The sequence below is a fragment of the Sitophilus oryzae genome, unplaced genomic scaffold, assembly GCF_002938485.1.
Source record: "Sitophilus oryzae breed Bouriz unplaced genomic scaffold, Soryzae_2.0 scaffold_1625_pilon_pilon, whole genome shotgun sequence".
NCBI classification, from domain to species: Eukaryota; Metazoa; Arthropoda; class Insecta; order Coleoptera; family Curculionidae; genus Sitophilus; species Sitophilus oryzae.
This window is the reverse complement of record NW_022146309.1, coordinates 1,541,187-1,568,584: the sequence shown is the minus strand read 5'-3', so window position 1 is coordinate 1,568,584 and position 27,398 is coordinate 1,541,187. Positions and strand designations below refer to the sequence as shown.

Sequence of the window (27,398 nt, the reverse complement as noted above, 5' to 3'; positions counted from 1 at the left end):
TTTTATCAAAATTTCACCATATAAGTCTCCAGGCAATGTCACAGACACAGAACGACAGAACCATGGAGGATGGGGGAGTAAGAGAAGGAAGACTCTTGGAAAAACGTATTTGGAAAAACGGGACCAGAACGGGACCAGCCAGCCATTTTGATGGTAGTTTTGTGTCACTTTTCAATTCTAAAAGCCTTCTAAAAGCATATTTCTCTTTGATATTTCTATTTCTAAGGAGGAAAATTGATTCCCTAGAAGAAATTGAGCATATAGATATAGTCCATGGATATCAATGAATAAAGAATCCAAGGACAAATAACCCCCGAGAGCAAATTGTGACGATGTCACCAATCAGTGCCGTGGCACATATTTTTCTTAACCTAGCTGTTGGAAGCAATAGGGAGTTTTCGTTGCTTTAAAAAAATTCTACGGTACGGTTAACGGATACGTAACCATAACCGCTATTTTGACAGATAAAAAAATAATTTTCGGACTTTCGGTTCATCGGTTCGGAGCCGACATACGATACGATAACCCAGAGAATAGGTACATTAAAGAAATGCTAACTTCATGTTAAAAAATGGAAACAGACGCCACCTGGTGTCGCCTGGCAGTACTAGCTAAATTGAGGGGAATTGGAGAGAAAATATTTTTATAAGTATCACTGACTTACTGTTTAAAGTTAATAAACATATTTTTTATTACTTTAATATAATTTAATGTATTAAAAAATATGTCTATTAACTTTACACAGCAAATCAATGATATTATTAAAGACTTATTATTTTCAGAGAAAATTCATAGTAAATAAATTACACATTAGTAAACATATCATTTATTTTTTAGAGCTGCGATTTATATTACAATAATATTGAAATATATATATTTTTTAACAATGAAAAAGAATATCCCGGAACCTGAAAAAGAAAGATGATCAATTAATGACTTAAATTAGTTCAAAATACATTTTGCAAATAACTAGTGAATTGGACAGATAAACATACTATTAAAAAGACATTTTAGTAGTATATTATCATCTATTTACTGATAATACATAAGTATATAATAGGTAAATAACATGCATAAGGCACTATGATACAACTACCTGTATCATGATAACACACTAACATCACAAAAAATATATGCTAATTTAAATTTCTTTAATGGTCTAATGAAACACTATCTAGCCTCAATGCATGCCATTCCAAAGGCAAAAAAAACTGTTAACCAAATAAATATAAGCTGAATAAAACATAAACCAAGCCAACGTGCATAAAAAACCAAAAAATGCATCAAAAAATACTTTTATCAGATCATACCCTTGGATATATTATGTATTTTATATATCGCACATCCCGTTCAAAAGTTTACTAACTCAAAATAGAGAATATAGAGAACATTGTCAAGAGAAGTAAAAGAAAATTTAAGTTAAGGCAATATGCTCCTTTTTGGATATTAATGGCCAAATAATATAATGTTGATTTAATAAAATTTTACTGGCATCCTTCTGAGGTATAAATCAGATTAAAAGGACATTGTTTTTGTAATAATTGTTTGTTTTGTAAACATTTTTTGAAGACAATACAGTTTTGAACGGGCTGTGCGATATAAACAAGGATCTTACTATTATTTGAGGTTAGAAAGTATTTAAATAACATAAAACATAATCAAAATCATTTGTCATCATAAATTATAGAGGTACTTACGTGTTTTGATATTATTATCAGGAAATAATACGTTTAGTTAAACAGGTACGCTGCCAGGCAAGTTCTATCGGCGGGTCTTTGCAAAAGTTGAAATCTAAAAATACAAAACTACGTTTACATCTTAGTTGTATTTACGAATAAAGTATTTGTGTGTAATTTCTGACTTACCAGTTAATTGAATAATCGCATTAAATACATCCAAATGGTAATTTAATATTGTAAAAAGCAAAATTGTTTTAAATACTTGCCAGGACAGCCCGGCCAGCTTCTTTGTTGACAAAATGGCCGCGGTATCATGATTTAAGCAATGTGAGTGACAAAGAAAGCCAATGCCTGGCAGATGTTGCTTTCTTTGTCGTTGGTCCTGGCACGTTTAAATTTGACTGTTGCCTGTTTTCCCATACAAGTGACACCCCCGTGCGATAACCGAAAACTGACAGCTGAGCACAGCCCGTAGCGTAGTGTTATGATTTTTGGTTTTTGTATTGTTGTTTGATTTGAAAGTCATATGACTTTATTGGGTATCGCTATATAAGATGGACAATTTAATTTTATTGGACTCTAGTGATGAATTGGATTTGGAGGATGCTATGCTGTTGGAAGGGTTTGAAAACAACGTCGAATATCGAGCAGAACTTTATAGGGAGTTCAACCTAGAAATATTATCTGACCAAGAGTGCAAAGCTAACTTCCGCTTTGAAAAAAAAGACATTCCTCGATTAGTTGAAGCACTAAGAATTCCCAACGAGTTTAACACAGATAAAATAAATAATCAAAACATAAACAAAATAGAATGAGGTTAGGTTAGATCTGTATTTTTCAATGTTGTGTTTCTACTGCGCTAGTGCGCATGCGTACCGCTATGTTAACGGCTTTGGCTAACGTCCGTAAAATATCGGCAGCTAGCGGTTACGATATACGATAATCGAAATTGAAATGTCAAAGTTGTCAATTAGCGTTAACCGGCATTGCAATTTGTAAGCAACGAAAACTCCCTAATATTTATATTTTTTGATAATTGTTTTGACTACGCCTATGGTGTATCATCCTAATTAATTACGAAAAAAACGTATTAAAATGTTAACAAAAGGTACAAAACTTGTATCGACGTATAGCACATATCAAGTACATATAGATGTTAATTGAAATTGAAGAATAATTATCGAATTCAATAAAAAAAAACGCTAAAAAGTTGGAGTGGACTGTTTATTTACCTATGAAACGTAACTCCTGGCTCTTTCTTATCGCTGCTGCTGTTAAGCGACCCATACATTATCAAACAAATTGCGCAACGCAGGCTGTTGCGCAACGCGTTGCCAATGTATGATAGTGTTTGATGCGTTGCGCAATTGTTTGTTGAGTTTCAAGAATATTTGAATTCTTTTGTGCAACAAGACTGTTTGCGCAACGCGTTGTGTAGTGTATGTGTGCGTTGCGCTTCGTTGTGCAATATTTTAGTTCTTTCATCCAAATTCTTTGTTTTCTTTTTCGTTTTTTGGTATCATCGACATCATCTAGGGTATATACGATAATAATTGACGCAATGGCAATTGAGGACATGATTGTTTCTCAAACAATGCACAACTTTTAATAAAAAGTTTGATCAAAATTTTACTAAGTGCATGGGTGAGGCAGTTGCGCAACGGAACGTTGCGCATCGCTTTGTTGCGCAACTTGTTTGATAGTGTATGGACCGTTGAATCAGTTGTGCAACGCAACGTTGCGCATCGCTTCGTTGCGCAATTTGTTTGATAATATATGGGCCGCTTTACACTTGAAAGCTGAACAACTAATCACCATTTTAATAAAGTTTATACAAAGTTTACTACACATAAACTATTAAAAATCGCTAAAATTGTCGCTGGTGACCAAATGATGACTCATTGTTTGCCACCAAAACAAAAAAAAGGTCACAAATTCTGCTGCAGCCCGTATAGGGGCGTTACATGTCCTTATATTCTTTAGTCATTGATGGATATAGCACAAGATATAGTCTGTGCTTGAGGGTGCAGCCACACTATCCTACATAAACTAATAAACTACATTAACTATATGTAATGTAGTTTATGTAGTTTTTAAAAGTAGCATTTAGTTTTCCGAACCCTGGTCGCAGACCTAAAGACCGAACCTAGTGATTGTGGAATTTTGTGGAATTTGGGTATGTTCGCCGTGGAATATAATTTTGGACCATTGGCAACGCTGTTCTTTAGTCATTGATGGATATAGCACAGGATATAGTCTGTGTTACGAATCAGGGAAAGCTTCGACAGAAGGATTAGCGTAACTAGCAATTCATCCTGGGGGGAGCCTGGTGTTGATCCCAGGGGGGCCTAGGGCTTTTGTTTTTTTAAAAAATGAAGAATAATTCTAAAAACCACATTTTTTTGAACAAAACCTTTACTTTGAATTACTCTATCAATAAATTTCATAGACTTGATTATCAAACCCGTGTTCCCGTAGATTATTTAAGCACCTACAAATTTTCTTAACACATTTTTTGAACACAACAAAATAATAAATAATACTAACTAAACAAAATTAGAAAATTTCATTTTTACTACATCACAAGCAAATAAAAATTAGTCCTTAACCAAGAGTCATAATTCAAGATTTCTCTGGGTGGTGCCCAGCAGTACCTGGGGGGGGGGCACCCCTGTAGTTACGCCAATGGACAGAAGTCATCCCAAAAGTGACGAATTAAAATGACAGGGATCCTCTTGGTGGACAGACTATACGTATAGTCTATTCAACGAACCAGGGAATATTTTGACAGACTATATAAAAAAATGACAGAAAATTAAATTTGCCTGTGAATTAAAATAAGAGATACAATTGCCACTGGCAGGATCCTCTCGTTGAACAGACCATATCTATACTAATATATAAAATCCTTAAGTGACTGACATACTGATTAATCATGATCCTGCTCAAACCACTCAACGTAAGAAGCTCAATTTTGGTTACACCGGTTGATTCTAGGGTGTAGAGGTTCAATAAGAAGGGATTTTTCGAAATTCCAGTTCCAAGAGGGTGAAACAACCCCTCTTGTATTACAATATTTTTTATTTAAAAAACGGTCAAGTTTCCGAAAAAACGCTTAAACACGTATATTTTATTTTTTTACACATCTTAAGATTTTTTAAAAATGTATACAGGGTGACTAATAACGGTTTTGCGGGCTGTTAGGCCGTGGTCAAGAGTGGTTGGCTCCATAGCTTTCAACTGCATCTGCGGCAGTCTTCATCAGTGGCGTAGAGGTAGAGGGCGAAGTGAACGACTCCACGACTGGACTGGTACTCACCTGGTACTGGATACGGAGGTGAGAGGTTGCGCGCCTTTTATAGCATCTTGGCACAGGCGGTGTGTAGGGGGCGTGGTTTGCTTGTGATCGCTGGTGAAGGGACGTTTTATTTCTGTATTATCGAGCAGCGTGTACCATATTTTGTTAACGTGAAGCCCTTCTTCTTTTCTATTGAAATTGTTTTTATGTTTGTGGATTTCAATCGCTTCACGGTGTACTGTATGTCTGTCCGTTCTGTAGCTACAGGGTATCCGTGAGAGGGGAAACGATATTCTCTCGATGTTTTCGTAAAAAATTAGACGACGCGTCCCATCAGTAAAAATTCGACAAATTTGCAAGTAGCCAATAAAATAAGTGGACGGAGCGATTTGCGGTGACGTACTCGTCAAGTCGACGTATAAAATATATTGTTGTTTATTTAAATGTTTTTTGTCCGCATTCCTCTCATAGACACAGATCCAGCAGACGTCGGTATGTAATCGCCATATTGTCTTGCAAAGTAGTGATTCCCTGTTGAAAGGACTTCCGTATTATTGAACAGAATTTGATGATCTTCCTGCGTTATTGTGTGTTCGGCCAGGGCAATACCGGCCGTGAAAGCCTACACAATTTGTATACAGGGTGCTTCGAAAAAGCTGGTCATTGATTAATCACGATCCTGCTTAAAGCGCTTAACGTAAAAAGCTGATTTTTGGAAAACAGATTGACTTTAAGGTGTAGAGGTTCGATAAGAAGGGGTTTTTCGAAACACAAATTCTAAGGGGGTGAAACTATCCCTCATTTATTAAAATATGTTTTATTTAAAAACCGGTGAGTTTTTCGGAAAAACTCTTAAACACGTATATTTTATTTTGTTGTTTTACATATTTTAAGATTTTTTATAAATTTATACAGGGTGTTTCATGAAATATGACCATTGAGTAATCACGATTCTGCTTAAACTGCTTGACGTTTAAAGCTGATTTTTCACAAACGGATTGACTGTGGGGTGTAGAGGTTTCTCGAATCTCAAATTCCAAGAGGGTGAAAACGCCCCTCAAATATTACAGTATTTGTTATTTAAAAAACGGTTAGTCATTCGGGAAAAGCTTGGACAAGCATAATTTATTTGTTCTTTTTCATATTTTGAAATTTTTAAAAAAATCATACAGGGGGTTCCAAAAAGTTGGGTAATTTCTTAACCACGATTCTGCTTAAACTGCTTGACGTAAAAACCTTATTTTTGGCAAACGGATTTTTCGAAAGTCAAATTCCAACGAGATGAAACTACCCCTCGAATATTACTAAGTTATATAATAATATCGCCATATTGTTTTTTCTCATGCTGACATAAATGTGAGAAAATTTTATCCAGTTTGTATGTTAATGGAAATTCTTGCTTTATCATCACTATTACAAATGATTAATTCGACGCGAACGAAGTCGCTGGTACACGCTAGTAACCTATGCTAGTAACCCTATATAACATAAAACGTTTTTTATATGTGTATGTTCTTGAGCAACAAAAAACAGAGCAACTAATTAAGGCTGTAAAAGGGTAAAAATACACAAAATTCTATATATGATTTATCCGATCGAAGTTACAAAAATAAAAATAATAGAATTAAAAATAAAAAGTTTGAGACAAAATTGGAGTTGCAATTGGATTGGATAGTACATATATGTATACATTTTTATTGTTTAAGTTTAAATATTGTAAGTAAATATTTAAGACTGTTTTTTTTAATTTATACCTATGATGGCCTACAGGATGGTGCACTACATATAGGTACGGCGGTGAACGTGAACGCGTTGGTGTATGCTAGAATGATCGCTCATGTTATCGCTGCCCTGATCGTGATCGTGATCGCGGCCGTGATCGCACCAGTGTGCGTACAGCTTAACATGAGCGATCATTCTAGCAGACACCAATGCGGCCACGTTCACCGCCGTACCTATATGTATTCATAATTCACATTTTTAATTTGTACCTATGTATACCTACAGGATAGCTCATTTAAGCCGGGTCCACATATGTAGCACTCTATTGTATCAGGATCATGTATCACGTATCAAGAGCTTGTATCATAAGTATGGACGTTTATTTGGGCTGTGTCGACTGAATATGCATATCGTGCCAAAGTAAGCGTCCATACTTATAAAATTCATACGTACCAGCGTACAAGCGTGCGTATCATTGTATATGGACGGTACAACAAATCACCTTGTATCGTCGTATCATGTTCATCAATTCTTCTCAGCGAACCCTCAATGCCCCTTTGATGATCGGAGAAAAACCGCCTCAAGACAGGTCACGGCGTATCAAGTCAATTGTATCGTTATACTGTATCAAAACACGTCCAAATGACAGATCGTGATACGTGTATCCGATACGCAGTGTTAAGATACGCGCCAAAATTCGGATTGGCATGTATCAGATACGGTATCACAAAGGTGTACCATATGATCGCGTTAATTCGGCGTCCAAACTAGCGATCATGAAACATGTTGGTGCAACGCGACGGAGATATGATACACGAAGATGCTACATATGTGGACCCGGCTTAATGAGCTATCCTATAGGTATACATAGGTACAAATTAAAAACGTGAATTATGAATACCGAAAAAAAAACATTCTCAAATATTTACCTACAATATTTAAACTTAAACAATAAAAATGTATACATATATGTACTATCCAATCCAATTGCAACTCTAATTTTGACTCAAACTTTTTATTTTTAATTCTATTATTTTTGTAACTTGGATCAGATAAATCATATAGAATTTTGTGTATTTTTACAGCCTTAATGAGCTGCTCTGTTAACTCATTTCTAAATTGCAACAAGAAAAAACACACAAAATAAAGGAAAATTCCTATCAGTTGGGTAGTGATCACGCGATCAAACTCGACAAGTTGAATCTGATCACCACCGCAGAATGGAACGCCGCTAGGTCGCTTCGTCTCCAAAACTCGATCGCGCCATCGCCAGTGTGAAACGGCTCATATGAATTCTTTAGCAACCTTTGGCCGCGGCCGCGTGGTGATCGTAATCGCGGCCGTGATCGCACCACGGGAATGACGATCGATGTCATTCACCATATAATGCCTATGCCTTTGTGGCGCGTTTATTTCCTGAAAAGAATCTCTGTTTCTTTACCTCTGGAAGAGAAATCTAAAAAATAAGTAACTTATTTTTTGTAAACACCACTGCGTATAATCGAAACGGACAGCAGAACTTTTTTCAAGAAATTCGCAATAAAATTTTACATATAAAATAACAGCGATCTCCATTTCCAATTTCCAAGCCAACTCTTGAAGCCGCTTTTTTCAGTCGTACGGTGCAAATACCGCCAAATACCGTATGATTAGGGCTGCCACTTGTCCTTTTTTGAACAGGGCAGTCCTTTTTTAGAGCAAATTGTCCTTGTGACTTTTTTTATTCAAAAAGTCCTTTGTATTTACGTATTTTCCCTGATAAAATTACCTACAGCAACCAGCAATATTCCTTTCATCCAAATTTAATTAGACATGATATAAAACTTATAAATAAATGTTTTTTTTTCAAACGTCACAACAGTATTAATTTTTGCAACGTGATTACAATATAAAAAAGTCATTTTAATGCCTAGGCACATAGATAAAGGAAATAAATTTAGGTTGGAAAGCTCGGCTTCCCGCTATGCTTATTCTGCTAATCTAGCATAGAAAAGACTGTTGAAAACAAAATTTTGGTTTACGTCAGTTAACCGCTTGCCATTTAAGTTTCCATTTTGCCTTACAGGTTGAAAAATATTGTTAAAAGCTCTAAGTGTTGAGCTGGAAAGTGATTGTTTGTAGTAAGCACTGATCTTCATTAATATTTTAACTTTGCTAAATTTAAAATGTTAAAAATCAAAAAAGTGCCAAAAATTCAACAATACAAATTACAATTTTCTAAGTTAACATATGATATGCCAAAGGTTGACATATCATATGTCATTCTATTCAGAATGTCATTTTCTATGAAATAAACTAAAAAAAAAATCAGAGTACCCTTTAAAAATCAAAACATTCTAGTCATTTCCGGTGAAACAGGAAGTGACCGAACCTAATCGAATACGTCAATCAATTTAGATTTATATCATTTACATACCAAATCTCGTTTTTTTATCTCAAAAGATAAAAAAGTTATGAAGGTGAGCTTCTTTCGAAAATGTTTTTTTTTGAAAATCAATTTAATTTTTTCCTGTCGTTACTTTTTAGAAAATCAAAAAACTAATTACACGTTCTCATAACCACTTTATTAGGGCTATCTGATAGTATTTTTAGATTTTTTAATTAGCTGATATTATTAATTAGCTGAGTATTTTTTATTTCAGTTTTTGAAAGAATTCGTTCTCCTGAGTACAGTGATATGCCACACTTAATATTATTTTTGTTTCGGACATTTGAACACAATTTATTTAAACTACGAAATACTTGAATACGGAAGATCAATAAAAAAAACAAATAACATGAAAATCAAACAATCAAATAATTTCCCCGGAAAATGGATTGGAAATGGTAGAGTAGTATAATTGCCAGTGAGGTTCCTGGACCTGTCGCCATGGGTGGGGGAGCATTACTTGACGTCATTTGTAAAATCAATATTTTTCAACATTTACAATAAAGAGTACAAAATGCATTCGGAAATATAATAAGAAATAAGAAGATCAAAGAGCTATAAACAAAATTGAACGAATAATAAATTTATGCAATAGGAAGTGTGGTAACCCTTTCGAACATGTAGAGCATTATAAACTAGTTTATAGAAGATAGAAGTTGATTTATTTATAATAACTACGATTAATATTATGCTCAGATTTCAAATTGAACAATAAAAAAGTTAAAATATCTTTAAATTGCTGACCGGAATATTATTTATTTGAATCTTTCAACTTCACTATTCAATATTAATTAGCGCTGATCAATATTGTTACAATGAATATAATCAGATTAAATAATTTAAAGAGTCGGACTTGAAGTTATTTTAAATAATAATTAAAGTTTTGTTAAGGTACAAAAAAAGTATAAAGTGTGGCATGTGGCATATCATTGTACTCGGGAGACCGAGTTCTTTCAAAACCTGAAATGAAAAATGCAGGTCCGTATTTAAAAAAATTAAGTTGGTCTCTCTATCTCACAAATTATCAGCTAATTTGAAAATCTAAAAATACTATCAGATAGTCCTAATAAAGTGGCTACGAGAATGTGCAATTAGTTTGTTGATTTTTTAAAAAGTAACGACAGGAAAAAGTAAAATTGATTTCCAAAAAAATCCGTTTTTTCCAAAAAACTCAGTAAACCTTGAAATTTTTAAAACTTTTTTGATGGTATCTTGGTGAACATCTCAAGGCGCAACTTTGACGGTTTCCGAGATACCAATGCTCGTACCTCGAATTTGTATCCTGTATACCAGTTGGCGTATCGTCGTTATTAACAGGAAATCCCATGCAAAAACTGTCCTACTCTTGACTTCCCTGTTGATTTTACAGCTAAATTTGAACAATTTTGGACAATCATAATTATTTCAACATTTAAGAAAAACTGCATCTATTTTTAAATTAAAAGTGAACAGCTAAAGAGGGTAGCGAGCGCATCTTCATCTTGCCTGGTAATATTTATACGTAGTGTAGATCAATCGTAGATATTTACGAAGCGTATTGAAAGAACATACTTTGAGGACATAGAAAATTCAGAAATTAAAAATCAAAAATTTGAAAGGTATGTCAAAAAGATAAGAAAGCCCGAAATCGAAAATAATATTTATAATTTTAGTCATGGGAATTGATTATTATGGTGTTTTACAAATTCCAAGAACAAGTGATGAGTTGGAAATAAAAAAGGCGTAAATTCTCCAAAAATATAGATATTTTATCTGTCAATTATTATTGTAGTTACAGAAATCTGGCACTAGAATTTAATAGTAACAGATGCAAGCAAGAAAATTCAAAACAAGTTTTTTCTTTAATTGGTGAGGCCTATGAGGTTCTTAGCGATCCTTTGCGAAGAGCGGTATATGATCAATATGGAGAAGAAGGATTAAAAAAGGGGGTCCCTGGTCCTAATGGATATATATCTGGCTATCACTACCACGGCGATCCAATTCTTACTTACAAGTAAGCAACGAATGATTCTTAAGCGTCGATTACGCTGTACTATTCGGGTCGCTCTCGGGGGGTCGGGTAAAGCGAGTTTGTGGCCGAAGAAAGCTTACAGCGCACAGTGGTTTCCCTTAATTAGCTGCGCGGTCATAACTGTTATACAGGGTGTTTCAAAACAAATGCGAAAACCTTTAGGGGGTGATTCCTTGTTCAAAATAAAGGGTAGTTTGCTTTATAAATGTTGGGTCAAAAGTCAACCATTAGGGAGATATCGCGGTACAAAGATGGCGGAAAAATAATGTTTTTATTTTTTATCTTGAAAACGAAAAGAGATAGACTAATGAAATTTTATGGAAGCATTACTGTTATGAAAACACACTTTCAGGTAATTTTTTTACTTTTTTAAAATGAGTGGAAGGGGTTGAAATAAACTACCCCTATCATTCTCGTTAACGAAATTTAAAGAAAAATTTTATCAAACACATGCAAATGCTTTAATTTGGATAGTTTAGTTTGTTTAGAAACTTTTTTACCTCTTGTGTTTTTTTGATAAAACTCACCGATTGGAAATTAAAAAATAAAAAGTAAAGCATTACATGTCAGGACAAAAAACATTTTTAGATTAAGAATCTAGTGATAATAACGATAAAATAATCATCTAGATAATAAGGTATTGCAGTAGAGTAATGTCAAATAAAATAATATTAGGAACATCCTAAAAAGTAACAGCGGCCGACTAGATTTTTTCCTAAAAAAATTACAGCAGCCCACTAGATTCTTTATCAGAAAATGTTTTTTGTCCTGACATGTAATGCTTTACATTTTATATTTTAATTTCAAATTGGTGAGTTTTATCAAAAAAATACAAGAGATAAAAAAGTTTCTAAACAAACTAAACTATCCAAATTAATTTTTTTGCATGTATTTGATAAGATTTTTCTTTAAATTTCGTTAACAAGAATGATAGGGGTAGTTTATTTCAACCCCTTCCACTCATTTTAAAAAAGTGAAAAAATTACCAGAAAGTGTGTTTTCATAACAGTAATGCTTCCATAAAATTTTATTAGTCTATCTCTTTTCGTTTTCAAGATAAAAAATAAAAACATTATTTTTCCGCCATCTTGGTACCGCAATATCTCCCTAATGGTTGACTTTTGACCCAACGTTTATGAAGCAAACTACCCTTTATTTTGAACAAGGAATCACCCCCTGAAGTTTTTCGCATTTGTTTTGAAACACCCTGTATATCTAAATATAGCTTGACTCAACCTTTTTTAATAGAAATTGATAACAATATAACAAATGCTAAATAAATGTATATAAAAAACTTAATGTAATATGTATTAAAAAAAAATGGGCCCAGTTCGTGTGATTTACATTTTAAGTTCAAACTATTCGGAAAGGTATACAGATTATGTCCCCTGTATATTATGCACATACAGGGTCCGGCAATAGTGCGTCGGGCATCTGTAGGTCCTAGAATAAAAAAATTGAGAATTTTGTTTAAGTGCAAACCTAAAGCAAAGAGTAGATAAGACAAGAGACGACAGTTCGCGCGGTACCTTTCATGTTTGAGTGGTGGGGAGAGTGACCTCGTCTCGCTTGTCCCTTTAAATTTTCGTAACTTTTTCGCGGGAAATTTGAAATAGACTATTATTAAAATTTGCCTGTATAGCTTATAAATAGTTACTGTGTGGGTAAAGAGATAAATAGAAACGAAAAAAAATGAGTTTTCTAAATATTATATAAAATAAATTATAATTAGAAACACATTTGTCGGGGAATAAAGATAATAAAAGCAATATTTTGTATATCGTTGGTAAACAAGAGAAAGTGACCAAGTCGATTTGTAAGAAATGTTTTATTTACGTGTATTTTTTTACATATGGACTTGAACAAGTGTAATATCACAATGTGGAGTTTATGTACAAAAAAATAGAGTTGCTCAATTTTTATTTAATAAATCCTCGCAATTACAAGCTTCTAACCATGTCTTCGATCTATGGATTACATTTAGTTTAATAACATAATTATATAGTATATTTCTATAAAAATACTTTTCAGGATCCTTTGGAAAAGAGTGAAATATTATGTTTGTCGAAGAACAAGACCTATTTTTGCAGTCTTTATAAGCACACACAATGCCACCATCTCGTCTTTTCCTGCTACTCGTGTCCTGTTCAGTATTCATATTTAACAATAATTACAAATTAGAACGCAATAAAAACGATACTAAAATTAAACCTTAAAAACTCTCAAAACGATAATATATCGAAAAACTCTGAAAACACACTTTAAAAAGGCAAAAATGCAAGAAAACAACTAATCAGATTTGTTTATGTTTAAGCCTGATTAGCACAGCTGATTAGCGTCCTAAAATCTTAAGCCGGAGTCTCATGCATCCGAAATCCGATGGTACGACATCCGAAATTTGAAGTTATCGTGTGAAATAAAAAAAGCCTGTCACATACATCCGAAAGTTCGTTCCGAAATTTGACAGTTTTAACATTTTTCTGCTGCGCTGAATAGAGATTCATGTCATGTTTTATTGGAGAAACACTTATAAAAATAACTTCCTCGCCAAATATCCCGAAATTGCCCACTTCCCACTAAACTTGTTTTTAAAACAAATGTCTTCAAAAAAGTGAGGTTAAAAAACACACGATATCGTACAAAAGTTAAACAAAATTTAACTTTATACGACGTCGGATGATTAGTTAAAATTATCGGATAAAAATTGTTGTCAAAATATTTCGACCAATAGGAGCACCGTCGGATCGTCGTGTCATCGGATTTCGGATGCATGAGACTCCGGCTTTAGATTCGAATAAATAAAATGCGCAGTTGTCAGATTTTCAGATTTTATCTGTTTATCTTTGAAATCGACCAACTTTAGTAATTCTGTTTCTTTGATATTATCAGTACATTGCGAAAAAAGAACCTAAACCAACCTAAACTAAAAATTTACATTTCCGTATTAACATACGTTACTTTATATCCTTCTTATATTATTAATTTATTTTCAGAAAATCTTGTTTATTTTTCAAAGAAATATACTTGGCAACAGACAAAATGGGACTTGATGGGACCTTTAAATTTTAATATATCTGCGTCTCTCTCGCGAAATTCGACTTCTTTGTTCACTGTCGTCTCTTGTCTTATCTACTCTTTGCCTAAAGTATCTACCAGGATGTATTTCAGAAAAATATTTTAACTTCTATAAAGTGGCTCAAAAAAGTCTGAGTGGATCTGGATGATATTTTTTAAATGGAACACCCTGTATATTATTGCATTTTTGGCTTCCTTTCAGATCACTTTACATAACCCTAAGATATGAATAAACATATTTCGATAGTTTCAGAGATATTAAAAAATAAATCAAAAATATATATTTTTCAGCCCTTCTTAAAAACTATTAAAAACACAGGAACTGTTCTAAATCAAAACTATATTAGGTATTTACTTTAGATGGTCTGTTCTTACTTTACTATAAATATGGTAATCGTAAATCATACAGGATGTTCAATATTCTACGCCAGACTTTCTAAAATATAAAATATTTTTTCTTTGTTTTTTTTTAAATGGAACACCCTGTATATTATTTTTTTATTAGATCGAGAGTTAATAAATGAACATTTTTTGTATTTAGAGTATTTCAAAATTTTTAACGGTTTCGCAGATACACGCAGTATTATTTCATATGGCGCTTTCAATGGTAAAATACGAGAGAAAAATCATTGGGTGGCTTTAATAAAAATTTATTGTGGAAAATGCCATATGAAATATAAAACCGCAAATATCTGCGAAACCGTTAAAAATTTTGAAATACTCTAAATACAAAAAATGTTCATTTTTTAATTCTCCGTCTATTGAAAAAATATTATACAGGGTGTTCTATTTAAAAAAAAGAAGAAAAATTATTTTATATTTTAGAAAGTTTGGCGTTGAATTTTGAACATCCTGTATGATTTACGATTTTCATTATTTATAGTAAAGTAAGTACAGACCATCTAAAGTAAATACCTAAAATAGTTTTGATTTCAGAACAGTTCTTGTATTTTTAATCAATTTTTTTTAATACCCTCTATAAAACCGTCCCAGATACTGGCTTTTGTCAAAGCCCTGGGACTGTATGATGAGTTATGATTCAAGAAAGGGGGACACAATGGATCTGTAAGGTCGAAGTGATTAACCCCCCTCCCACTCATTCTAAATTCTAAAATTCTAAAAACAGGGTGTTCCATTAAAAAAAAATCATTCAGGTCCACTCACACTTTTTTGAGCCACCCTATAGAAGTTAAAATATTTTCCTGATATACATCCTGGTACATACTTTAGGTTTGCACTTAAACAAAATTCTTAAGTTTTTTATTCTAGGAGCTACAGATGCCCGACGCACTACTGCCGGACCCTGTATATACATGTTTTTTCATATTGAAGAGGTCAAGTTTATTTTAAATGTTAAAAAAATAAAAGAGACAGTTGTTTCATTTTATAAATACAATTTTATTGTCAATTGATATACAGTGTGTCCACGAAATAAGTTGACACGAAGAGGAAAAAATAAGTTAATTTTATTTTAAGACAAAAACTCAATCTTTAACCACCCGGTATAAGATCCAACGGCAATTCGCGGCAGCCAGTGGCGATTAATTTATATGCAATATACCTTAAGCAACAAGTATTTTCATGCCGTTTTAGAGGATTTAAAAGCGAAAGTAGTTAAAAGTCTTAAAGAGTGACAAACAAAAATGTAAAAATACTATTTTTGTTACCTTCAAATAAATTGCCATAAACTAATATTACTTAGGTTTAATTAAGTGCAAAAAAAAGGAAAAAAACTGTTCTTTTTACCTTCTTTTCGAACGTTCATTACAGAAAAGGCAACAGCTTTTATCAATTTTAATAAAATAAGTAATTAATTGGCGTTATCTGAAAACTGTTTATGTCAGCTTGATACAGTAGCAAAAATGTGACATTTCTAATAAAAAAAAGCGCTACACTAGGCTTACTTGATTTTGTTATTTATTATGTATCGTTTACAGGGGAATATAAGAAAAGTATTAGCAATAGTTTCATGCAAACATTTTGAAATTAATATTTCTAAGTAATGACCACAGAATATACTAACGAAAAAGAAGCCCAAGTTCCTTGTAATAAATCGGTTCCATTTTCGTAACGCCATCTCTTGACAAAGCTGACATTTACAGGTTATCCAAAGGGGTGAGGGGCCAGGGGAATTGTAAAATACCCTTTTTTATTTTAATTATTTTTATTCGCTATTTACAAATTTTGTTTTTAAAACATATCTGAAACAATCACATAATATGTCTTAAAAATAAAATTACAAACGGAAACAAAAGGAATTAAATAATCTGAAAATCTACAAAGTTTATTGATAAAAAAGTTAGGCTATGCAAATTGATATATTAAGTATAACCTCTTTGATATAACATTGTTAAACAAACATTAACAATTCATAACATATCAGATCATAGAACTAAAAAAAGTACTATTACATAAAAACAGGTGATACAATACTTCAAAATTAATTTTAACATAATATCAAAACCGAAAAATCAAACTGCAAACACAACCACACTTATCACAACAGAAATTAACACACACTTCCGCGGTAAATGTCCAAGAAAGACTGATCATTCTGATTGGTCCGGGGTCCGGTCGCAGCTCACGTCGTATTGTCGGTAAGCAAAATCCCTGTCCAAAAATCTTGACGATCAGCGCCATCACCCGTCATAATTGGGAAACTTTTGCTGGAACCATTTTGAATATTTCACTTACATGGCCCTGGTAATGACCTATCTGGGAACCACTGTGCAGCGTTTTCAGATGGAGCGGAGCGTCCGCGACTTCGAGCAAGTACCATGAGTTTATATGAACGATTTCACATGGGTCGCGTATGCTCCGTCCGGATGAGCTATATTGAAAAAACATCCGCACGGTCGCTCCGCGCGGACGGTGCGCTCCGTCTGAAAGCGCTGTTAGTCCGATCGTGTCGTGTTAAGCCACGTCCAAAATACCAAACACACGTGCTTTGATTAAGGCTTGATTAAGGTTTGCAGAGCTGCAGCATTTGCCATAAAATAGCGAGCAATTTGTTACAAAACCATATAAATTATCATCATCATCATCATGTAGCCATCGTTGTCCACTGCTGAACGTAGGCCTCCTCCATATTTCTCCATGTCTCTCGATTTTGGGCCGTCATCATCCAATTTCCAGCAATCCTCTTTACATCATCGGTCCAGCGTGTCGGTGGTCTGCCTCTGCTACGTTTATCTGCTCGAGGTCGCCATTCTAACAATCTTCTAGTCCACCTGTCTTTAGATGTTCTCGCCACATGACCTGCCCATCTCCATTTCATTCGAGTTACGTGTTCCACTATGTCTTTAATTTTGGTTTTTTGTCTGATAGTGTTATTAGGAATTTTGTTTCTTTTAGTTATTCCAAGCATGGCTCTCTACATGGCTCTCTGGGCTACTCTTAAGTTTTCTGCTGACTTTTTCGTTAATGTTAGAGTTTCCGCTCCATATGTAATTACCGTCAAGACGCATTGTTCATAAACTTTCCTCTTCAAGCATATGGGTATATCACTTTTAAAGGTCTCCCGCAGTTTGCCAAAAGCAGCCCAACCCAAACCTATTCTGCGCTGTATCTCGTGTGTTTGGTTGTTCTTTCCGATTTTTTTGTATTTCGTGCCCGAGATATTTGTATATATGTGTTTCTTTTATGTCGGCGTCACCTATTCTGATGTTCTGTATCAGCACTAAGTTTGTCATTATTTGCGTTTTACTCGTATTTATCCGGAGACCGACTTTTAATGAGGCCTGCACTAATTCTTCGAGCATCTGCTTTGAATCTCCGATGTTATCTGAGACAAGGACGATGTCATCTGCGAATCTGAGATGTGTCAACCCTTCACCATCGATATTTATGCCCCTATTCTCCCAAGAGAGTGATTTCATTGCGTATTCAAGGACAGCTGTAAAAAGTTTAGGCGAAATAGTATCCCCTTGTCGAACTCCTCTGCCTACCTCAATTTTATCTGTTGTTTCGTGAAGTTTTACAGTTGTGGTGGCATTACTATATATGTATTCTATAAGCCTTGTATACCTATAATCTACTCTTCCCTGCTCCAATGCTGCTATTATTGGTGTTAATTCTACTGTGTCAAATGCTTTCTGGAAATCAACGAACACCAATGCTAGTTGTATTCCACAGATTTTTCTATCAGGACTTTAATTACTTGAAGATGATCGTTTGTTCCATAACCTTTCCTAAAGCCTGCCTGTTCTCTTGGTTGATAGAAATCTAGTTTACGTTCGAGACGTTTGGCAATGATTTAGCTTATACAAGTGACAAAGAAGGCTTATCGGTCTATAATTTTCAAGCTCGGTGATATCGCCCTTTTTATGGAGAAGTATCGTTATGGCGTTGTTCCATTGAGACGGGATTATTTCTTTTCAAGGCATAGATTAAATAAGTCTTTAATCCATTTTAATAGTGTTCCTCCTCCGAGTTTTACAGCCTCAATCACTATGCCGTCCTCGCCCGGGGCTTTGTTATTTTTCATTTCTTTTAAGGAGTTTCTGATTTATTCTGTAGTTATTTCCGGTATATCCTCTGATCCCTGGTTAACTATTTTTTTGCACAGACGTTGTTGACTGTTGTATGTTTGTTGGTGATTACTTGTGTATAGTTCACTGTAAAAATTTTCTGTTATTTTCAACAGCCTTTCTCTATTTGTTGTTACGACCGCGACCCCTTGGTTGTCTTTTAGTTTAAAGATCTCTCTCTTTCCATTTGATAGTTTTCCCCGCAACACCTTCATACTTTTATTCTCTTCTATAGTTCGCCTTATATTATCTGTATTAAATTTCCTTACGTCCTTTCTGATTTCTTTAGATATTGTTTTGTTCAATTGTCTCAGGTCTTCAGAGTTTCTGTTATTTTGTTTTAACATTTCTTTTCGCAAAAATATCATATTCTTTGTATTTTGGGTGAGTTTTTGTTGTTTGTTATTAATTTGTTGGCAGTGTTGTACTTCCGCTTCTTTAATGGCTTCAACAATATTGCTACTTATATTTTCAATATCGTGTTGGCTGTTTAAGGTCCGTTCTTCCAGGAAAGCTGTAACGGAATCTGCATAGTTGGAGTCACTGTTAGGGGGGTTCCATTTAGTATTTTTGTTTTGTCGAACCATCTTTGACCTATAAATTATATATCACTGTAATCACAAAACTTCTTCACAATATATTTCCGTATTGTAACGGAATTTTAAATTATTAAGTCTTTGTTTTCGAGAAAATTTAGTCCAAACTTAAGGAATATTTTGTTGATGTTTGACCATCAAAATCTTAAAAATAAAGAAGTTGTCTACAGTTTGTCTGTCCGTTCTATAGCTACGGGGTATCCGTGAGAGGGGAAAGGACATTCTCTCGATGTTTTTCGTAAAAAATTAGACGCGTCTCATCAATAAAAATTCGACAAATTTGCAAGTAGCCAATAAAATGAGTGGGCGGAGCGATTTGCGGTGACGTACTCGTCATGTCGACGAATAAAATATATTGTTGTTTATTTAAATGTTTTTTGTCCGCATTCCTTTCATAGACACAGATCCAGCAGACGTACTGTAAAAATGTGCTACAATACGGATACAGTATAATCCTTTATCTTTAATTTCCTTCTTCATTTGTGTAAAAATACCTAGCCAGTTTACATAAAACGTTAAATGCCGAACGCTTATTTTGCTAGTTTTTCGGACTCTTAATATCACTATTTTGAATTTATTTTCTTCACATTTTAGAGATTTTTTTGGGACTTCTTCGCCCTATGCTGATTTATTGGATGTTTTAAAAAACCCACCAAAACTGTGTAAAATTACAAGTGGAATAGAAGTATGCAAAAAACAGCCACCTATACAGCATTCTCTTTATTTAACGTTACACGAAGTATATTTTGGCGGCGTGAAGAAAATGAAAATTCACAGATTAACTTTTATCAACGAAGAATGTACTAAAACTGATGTTCGGGAAAAAATTTTAACTATTCCTATAAAACCGGGAATTAGAGCAGGGACCGAAATTATTTTTCCAGAGGAGGGTGATCAAAATCCTGCACATATTCCAGGTAAAATCAATATTTTCGTTAGCAGTTTATGTATAGTATAGTTTGTTTGGCTTTCCTATTATAAAATGTTTGTACAGTGTGTGTACAAGGTGATTTCCTACCCTTGAAGGAGGGAGATTTCCCTCTTTAATTTGAAGCAGAAAATAAGAAAATATACAAACTTGTAATGGTAATGGTCTGCGACTAAGCTTAACCTAACCATTAAACCATTGATGCGGGTGATGGGTCGCGCGTCGCATTTAAAAAAGTCACTGAGGCAGTTATAGTAAATTCAATTTCTCAGGAAATTTATTCAAATAATTAAATTTAGTTTCAATTATTTAATGTGTGAATTGGTCGAGCTTTATACAGGGTGTTGAAAAAAAACATGTGCCATCCCTCGTGGGGAGATTCCTCACGTAAAAATAAGATTTACTTTTCATATCAACATAAGTCCGATTCTGCTTTGTTTCGTAGCTACAGGGTGTTAAAGTCTTAATAATCTTTCGATTTATTATAATTTTCTTCCTAGTACTTTTAGTGATTCGAATGAAATTTTGAGGGTAAAAGTTACTAAAGTGCTACATATTTTAATGCCAAAAAAGTGTCGATAAATTCATCAGGGACGTGCATATGGGTTATTACTAGAATATTTTTCAAAAAAAAATCATGTGCGCCACCGACTTTTTTCTTTTGATATCAAAATTGTGTAGGTCGTTTAATGCCAATTCAAAGGTATCTCTTGATATTTTGTCGAATTCGGCCTTCTTGATGAGATAAACGCAATTTTATTAATCACAATTAATAAAATTAATAAATTATATATTTAACATAATTTATTATTAAATATTACTATTAGTCCAACCTACAGCAATTTCAAATAAAAAAATTATGGTATTTAAGATAATTACAAAAAAAAATAATTTTAAAAAGCTTCAACATCCTGTAACTCTAAAACTATGCATTTCCATACCCATGTTTATAGGAATTTTTTTCATATTTTTTGAGGAGGAATCAATGAGCATTTATTTAAAACTTATGCAAGTAAATGATATTAAATTTTTTAAAGGTAGCTATTAGACTTGGATCAAGGCGATGAATTAATAACATTGCGTTCACCTCATCAAGGAAGCCGAAATCGACAAAATATCAAGAGGGAACTTTTAATCAGCTTTAAATTGCTTTCACTATTTCGCTAACAAGAGAAAAAAAGTCAGTGGCGTACATGCTTTTTTTTAGAAAAATACTCCAGTGATATCCCATATGCACGTCCCTGGTGAATATGTCGACATTTTTTTAGCATTAAAATATTTCGCATTTATACTAACTTTTACCCTCAAAATTGCATTCTAAACACTAAAAGTATTTGGAAGAAAATTATAATAAATCGAAACATTATTAAGACTTTAACATAGTGATGGGTTGTTATTTAACTATCTGTTATTTTATAACAATTATTTAGAAATAACATAACGCAACCGTTACTACTTCTAAAAAATAACAGATATAAAATAACGACACGTAAAGATCGGCCGCTCGTGAAACGAAAAACGAAGTCGGCGCTCTGCACCGCCCCGAAATTCTATGCTGTTCGAAGCAATTCCAAAAAACAACTAGTATGGATGGAAAACCTGTTATTTCGTCAACCATCGATACAGGCGGCGAGACAACGGACAACGGAGTGGGGAATGCGCTACGGCGAACGTAGCTGCTTCGGTCGATCCCGTCGACGGTCGTATTGCGCTTATAACAGCTTAAAAATAATAGGATATAAAAGAAGCAGGTTTTTTGAAACAGTTGCGGGCATAACGCCTGGCGGTGGAGATAACAGGAGTGGGAAAGGAACGCTGCTGCATCGGTCGATTGTCGATGGAAGTTCGAAACAGGTTGGAGAATAACGCATCAGTTGTTTTAGATATATTGTTTTTCAACCTGTTACGAGCATAACGGGCGGAGGTCGAGATATTATGGCGCTGTATGTTTCAGTACGTTATTAAGTTTCAATATTTAGGTATTTATTTATTCTGAAAAATTTTCAGAATAATATTTTAAGATTTTTTAAAATGTATACAGGGTGTTTTGAAAAATCTGGTCATTGATTAATCACGATCCTGCTTAAAGCCCTTGACGTAAAAAGCTGATTTTTGGCAAACGGATTGACTTTAGGGTGTAGAGGTTCGATAAGAAGGGATTTTTCGAAACTCGAATTCAAAGGGGGTGAAACCACCCTCAAATATTAGAATATTTTTTATTTAAAAACCGGTGAGTTTTTCGGAAAAACTCTTAAACACGTATATTTTATTTCGTTGTTTTACATATTTTAAGATTTTTTAAAAATATATACAGGGTGTTTCATAAAATATGAGTAATCACGATTCTGCTTAAACTGCTTGACGTTTAAAGCTGATTTTTGGCAAACGGATTGACTGTGGGGTTGAGGTTCGATAAGGAGGGGTTTCTCGAATCTTAAATTCCAAGAGGGTGAAAACGCCCCTCAAATATTACAATATTTGTTATTTAAAAAACGTTTAGTCTTTCGGGAAAACGCTTGGACACGCATAATTTATTTTGTTTTTACATATTTTGAAATTTTTTAAAAAATAATACAGGGTGTTCCAAAAAGTTGAGTAATTGATTAACCACGATTCTGCTTAAACTGCTCGACGTTTAAAGCTTATTTTTGGCAAATGTGAGAAAATTTTATCCAGTTTGTATGTCAATAGAAATTCTTGCTTTGCTTTATCATCACCAGTACAAATTATTAATTGGACGCAAACGAAGTCGCGGGTACACGCTAGTTTAAGTGTAAAATTAATTCGAACTCTAGTGTATAGTTGGTTTACTTATGAAGAATATACTACACATTTTCTTATATTGCTATTTTTTGACCACAAATGGTAAAATTATAACTAAGAGCTTCTTGCCCGTCGAGTGAGATGCACCCTGTACACTGCTAGGCAATTCAGGATCTACGCCGATCGAGGGGCAAGGCGTAGGTAGATCGGAATGTATACGTATAGACGAGTGGCGGAATTTTGGCTTTTTTATATCGCATTTTGTAAACAGCGCTTATTTGTAAACAACGACCGTTTTTAGAGAGGTATTTTAGATAACAATCGATATTTAGAAATTTTTAGACACCCTGGAAATACTACCACCGAGCATGTCATTGTAGCAACTTGCAACTGCGTTAATACGCCTGGCGGCGACCGCTTCATACTCTTTCAGATATTTAGCAATAGGATGAACCTGTTATTTTTAAGCTGTTATTTTAAGCTGTTTTTTATAAATAACTATAACAGTTTCAACTGTTATCTAAAAATAACAGTTTTGCCCATCACTACTTTAACACCATGTAGCTAAAGTAGAATCGGACCTAGTATGTCGATATGAAAAATAAAAAATCTTTTTACGTGAAGAATTTCCCCACGAGAGATGGCACATGTTTTTGAAATACCCTGTACATAACGCTAACACCTAAGCTAAACGTTAAAAATAAAAATATCTCGACAGCGCGATGATGTGACTGTCCTAGTTACATCTTGAACGCCGCCGAACGCGAGCCGAGGTCAGCGAACTTTCCGGCCACGATTTCCGTCTCCCGTTCAGGGTTTTAGCATAGTTTAAAGAATATATACATATACAGTTGGCTCACTCTTAAGGAATTCTATTGTTATTTTGACTTCAAAGGCGGCCCGTGACCCTTCGAGGTGACAAAAAATTTCTACGTTTACCAGGTGCAGCGGAAGTGCTATTTTATCAGTCAGAACGCTGGCCGTATACGAGGGATCAACTAAAAATACTAAGGAATTTTAATATAGCAAGTAGAAAAAATAAAAATACAATATCTACTAGTTTTATTGATTAACAGTTTTAGGCGTCTTAAATAATTGATCAATATTTATTTACTTTCTTCTTATTATTATTTAATAACATATCTCTCATAAACCGCAAATTCTAATACGGTTATGATATTGTTCTGGTGTATAATTTTCATATCTGTGGGATCCTATAAATCGTAAGGCACTTTTCCAGGCTCCACACCTACAAGTTATTTTTCTTATCAGACTCTACTTATACATATTATGGTGAATACATTAATATTAAAATATTAGATATATTATTCTATCCTAATTCTTTGGAATATGGAATTGTCAATAGGGGAATTATTATTAATTAATAATAATTCCCCTATTTATTTTTCTAAATAAATATAATAAGTTATTTTTTTTAATATACATATAATAATATATTTGCATATTTCTTAAATTATAGCATGCTTTGCTTTATAGATGTTTGCATTTTACTTTAATTACCTACCTGGAAAGCCCGAATTTTATCGTAAGGTAATAAAAGTACCTTTGCATACAACATGTGTCGCCATTGACAATTTTTTTGGAATTTTTTCTAAATTCTATGATAATCATGAACAATAATTATGACTGTTAGTAGTTAATTGTGTAATAAATTTTAATGTTTGATAAAATTTAGTAAAAACTGAAAAAAATTGACAATGGCAAGACAAGTTGTATCCAAGTACTTTTTATTACCTTTTGATAAAAAGGTAGATAATTCAAGTTAAATGCAAACAGCTAAAAAGCAAAACATGCTATAACTTAAGAAATATGCAAATATAATTTATTACAATATTTACTAATAATTGAAGAGCACACGGAAAAAACAATGAAAGTACCAAAAAGGGGGGCTACACCTTTTGGTACCTAAATAAACGGGAATATCGATAACGGCCACATAGAAAGAGGCATTTAAAAATGGGAAAAACGATAGAAAAGTCCATGCGTAATTTGAATTAAAAAAAACGCCTTCCTGAACATCCCCATTTCTGGATATTCATCGTTTTTCCCATGTGTTCGTCAATTGTTATATTTACTGTTACATAAAATTTAGTAAAAACTCTAAAAAACTTGTCAATAGCAAATCAAGTTGTATGCACGTATTTTTATTACCTGACTCAATTTTTTTAATAATTTAATATGCACTTTGCCAACCGGTAAATACTGGAAAATCCCAAAACATTATAGTAAAGTATCTACTAATCTACTACTACTCTAAAATATCTACTAAAATAATAAACTAATTGTTAAAAATAAATATTTTGTGCATATTTCGAGTAAAATCTTTTCTTAATGTATATGTATATTTTTAAAACAATTTATTCATAGTTGGGTTTCCGTAATTATAATATACTTAAAATGTCTAATACTTTAATTATTATATACTTAATATCCTATACTATATAAACATCTAGTAGACATTTTATTCACAATTCGAACAAAACAACTAAAACACTATTTTTGGTTCACCCTATGCGTCGGACCGAAAACAAAACTAAAATAAACTTGGAACGCTGTGTACACGTCGAGCAAAGGATGTAAACTGACCCAAGTCTACAAGACAGGCGGGGAGCGGCCGGAGGAATTTTGATATGGGCGAAGAGTAGGCCAACTGATATATTTATATTCTTTAAACTGTGGTTTTAGTCGTTGGGTGATGCGGTTTCATAAACACATCTCGTTCGTGGTATAAAATAAAAAATAATATCGTCGCACGTCGGCGATGAACGATTCGAGAGTAGAGATTATGCGTTCTTCTCCTTGTAATATGTATATTATATTATATCTCCTTTGTAATATTTATGTATGTAATAAAAGTTTTTGCAAATAAGCATACTAGAAGAATTGATCTTAATTTTAAAATTTAAAATCTAACAAATACGTTCATAGCTTTGTTTTTTTTACCTAAATTCCTAAATTTAGTTCTTTTTAGCCGACCATACCAAATATAAATAATATAAATAGTATATAGGGGGTATGGGAGGGGGTTAGAAATTTTAAAAAATCGTAACTCCAAAATTACAGTAGCTAGCGAAACGCGGTTTTCAATTTAAGATTAGGAATAATATTTGCAACAAAATTTGTAATAACATCAAAATCAGTCAGTCGCAGTTTTTGAGATGAAAAAAGTTGGAAAATTCCTTTACTTTGAAACTAAAAGAACTGCCTACCAACTTTTTATTAAATTATTTTGGTATGGGCGGCTATACGTGCCTCCCGGCGCCAATTTATTTAAATTGGTTTGATTATTTTTTAACCTGTTACATTTTTTGTATATTTTATTTTTGTAACTTTGTAAAATGTTAATTGCAGTTACTTTATTACATCCCCATATATTGACGCCACGCTACGCCCCTGGTAATGCCAATGAAGCAAATTGTCGACTTTTTTTCATTCTGACGTAGGCTCAACTTATTAGTTTTTAGCTAATTGTACATAATATTCATTCAGATGATACGTTTTTACTGATTTGATACATGCATTAAACCGTATAATTCGAAAAAAAAACGGCATCCACTTGGCCTGGAAATGAAGATCAATGAGATTCCCTATATAATTTTACATATAAAATGACAGGGATCTACATTTCCAAGCCATCACTGACGCCGTTTTTTCGATCGTATGGTACCTATTTTATATTTAAAAATTATACGATATTTGTTACAGCTGACGTTATATTTACTATTGAAGATAAAGAGCATGAAGTATTTTCAAGAAGAGACGACGATCTTATATTTGTCACAAACATATCTTTAGAAGACGCATTAACGGGCTTAGTTGTTACTGTTTGCACTATTGACCATAGGACCATTAGAGTTCCAATAACAGATATAATAAGGCATGTATATTAAACTTTATTTTAGTGCAATAACATTTCTCCTTTTAGTCCAGTATATGAAAAAATAGTTGAAAATGAAGGATTGCCGATACTAGACAAATATCCAGAAAAGGGAGATTTGATTATCAAATTTAATATAATTTTTCCTATATATTTGCCTAGAACGTGTAAAGATATGCTGAAAAAGGCATTCAGTCTCGCAAAGTCTGCCGGTGGACGAGATCAATACGAATCTATAAACAAGTTAGTGTTAACGGACAAAATGTTAAGGGTTGATCCAGAAGAACAGTTTCCACCATTGTAATGTTATGAAATAAAGTTTGCTTTCAATATAATATTTATAAATCCAATTAATTTAGTATTTATTAAAATATCTTTAGTAATATTAGACGCTTAAATACCTAAAGAAGCCGTAAAACAAAAGGAACATAAATATTAAGGGAACAAAGGCAGCATAATTTTTATACGAAC

At 33.3% G+C, this 27,398-nt stretch overlaps 1 protein-coding gene across 3 annotated transcripts; it reads left to right on the top strand.

The window, feature by feature from the left end:
* Window positions 1-10,430: 10,430 nt before the first annotated feature.
* On the top strand, window positions 10,431-27,392 carry LOC115880544 (dnaJ homolog subfamily B member 13-like). 3 transcript variants are annotated; one of them, XM_030897774.1, is made up of 5 exons: window positions 10,431-10,849; window positions 10,899-11,120; window positions 19,933-20,255; window positions 26,780-26,927; window positions 26,976-27,392. In XM_030897774.1, exons 1-5 carry the CDS (start codon window positions 10,782-10,784, stop codon window positions 27,229-27,231), a joined length of 1,017 nt encoding a protein of 338 aa, XP_030753634.1. In that variant the 5' UTR covers window positions 10,431-10,781; the 3' UTR covers window positions 27,232-27,392. The 3 variants fall into 3 exon arrangements, with proteins under 3 accessions (XP_030753634.1, XP_030753633.1, XP_030753632.1); XM_030897773.1 differs by having other exon boundaries at window positions 10,433-10,849; window positions 10,905-11,120; window positions 26,756-26,927; window positions 26,976-27,389; XM_030897772.1 differs by having other exon boundaries at window positions 10,434-10,849; window positions 26,756-26,927; window positions 26,976-27,387.
* Window positions 27,393-27,398: the final 6 nt, after the last annotated feature.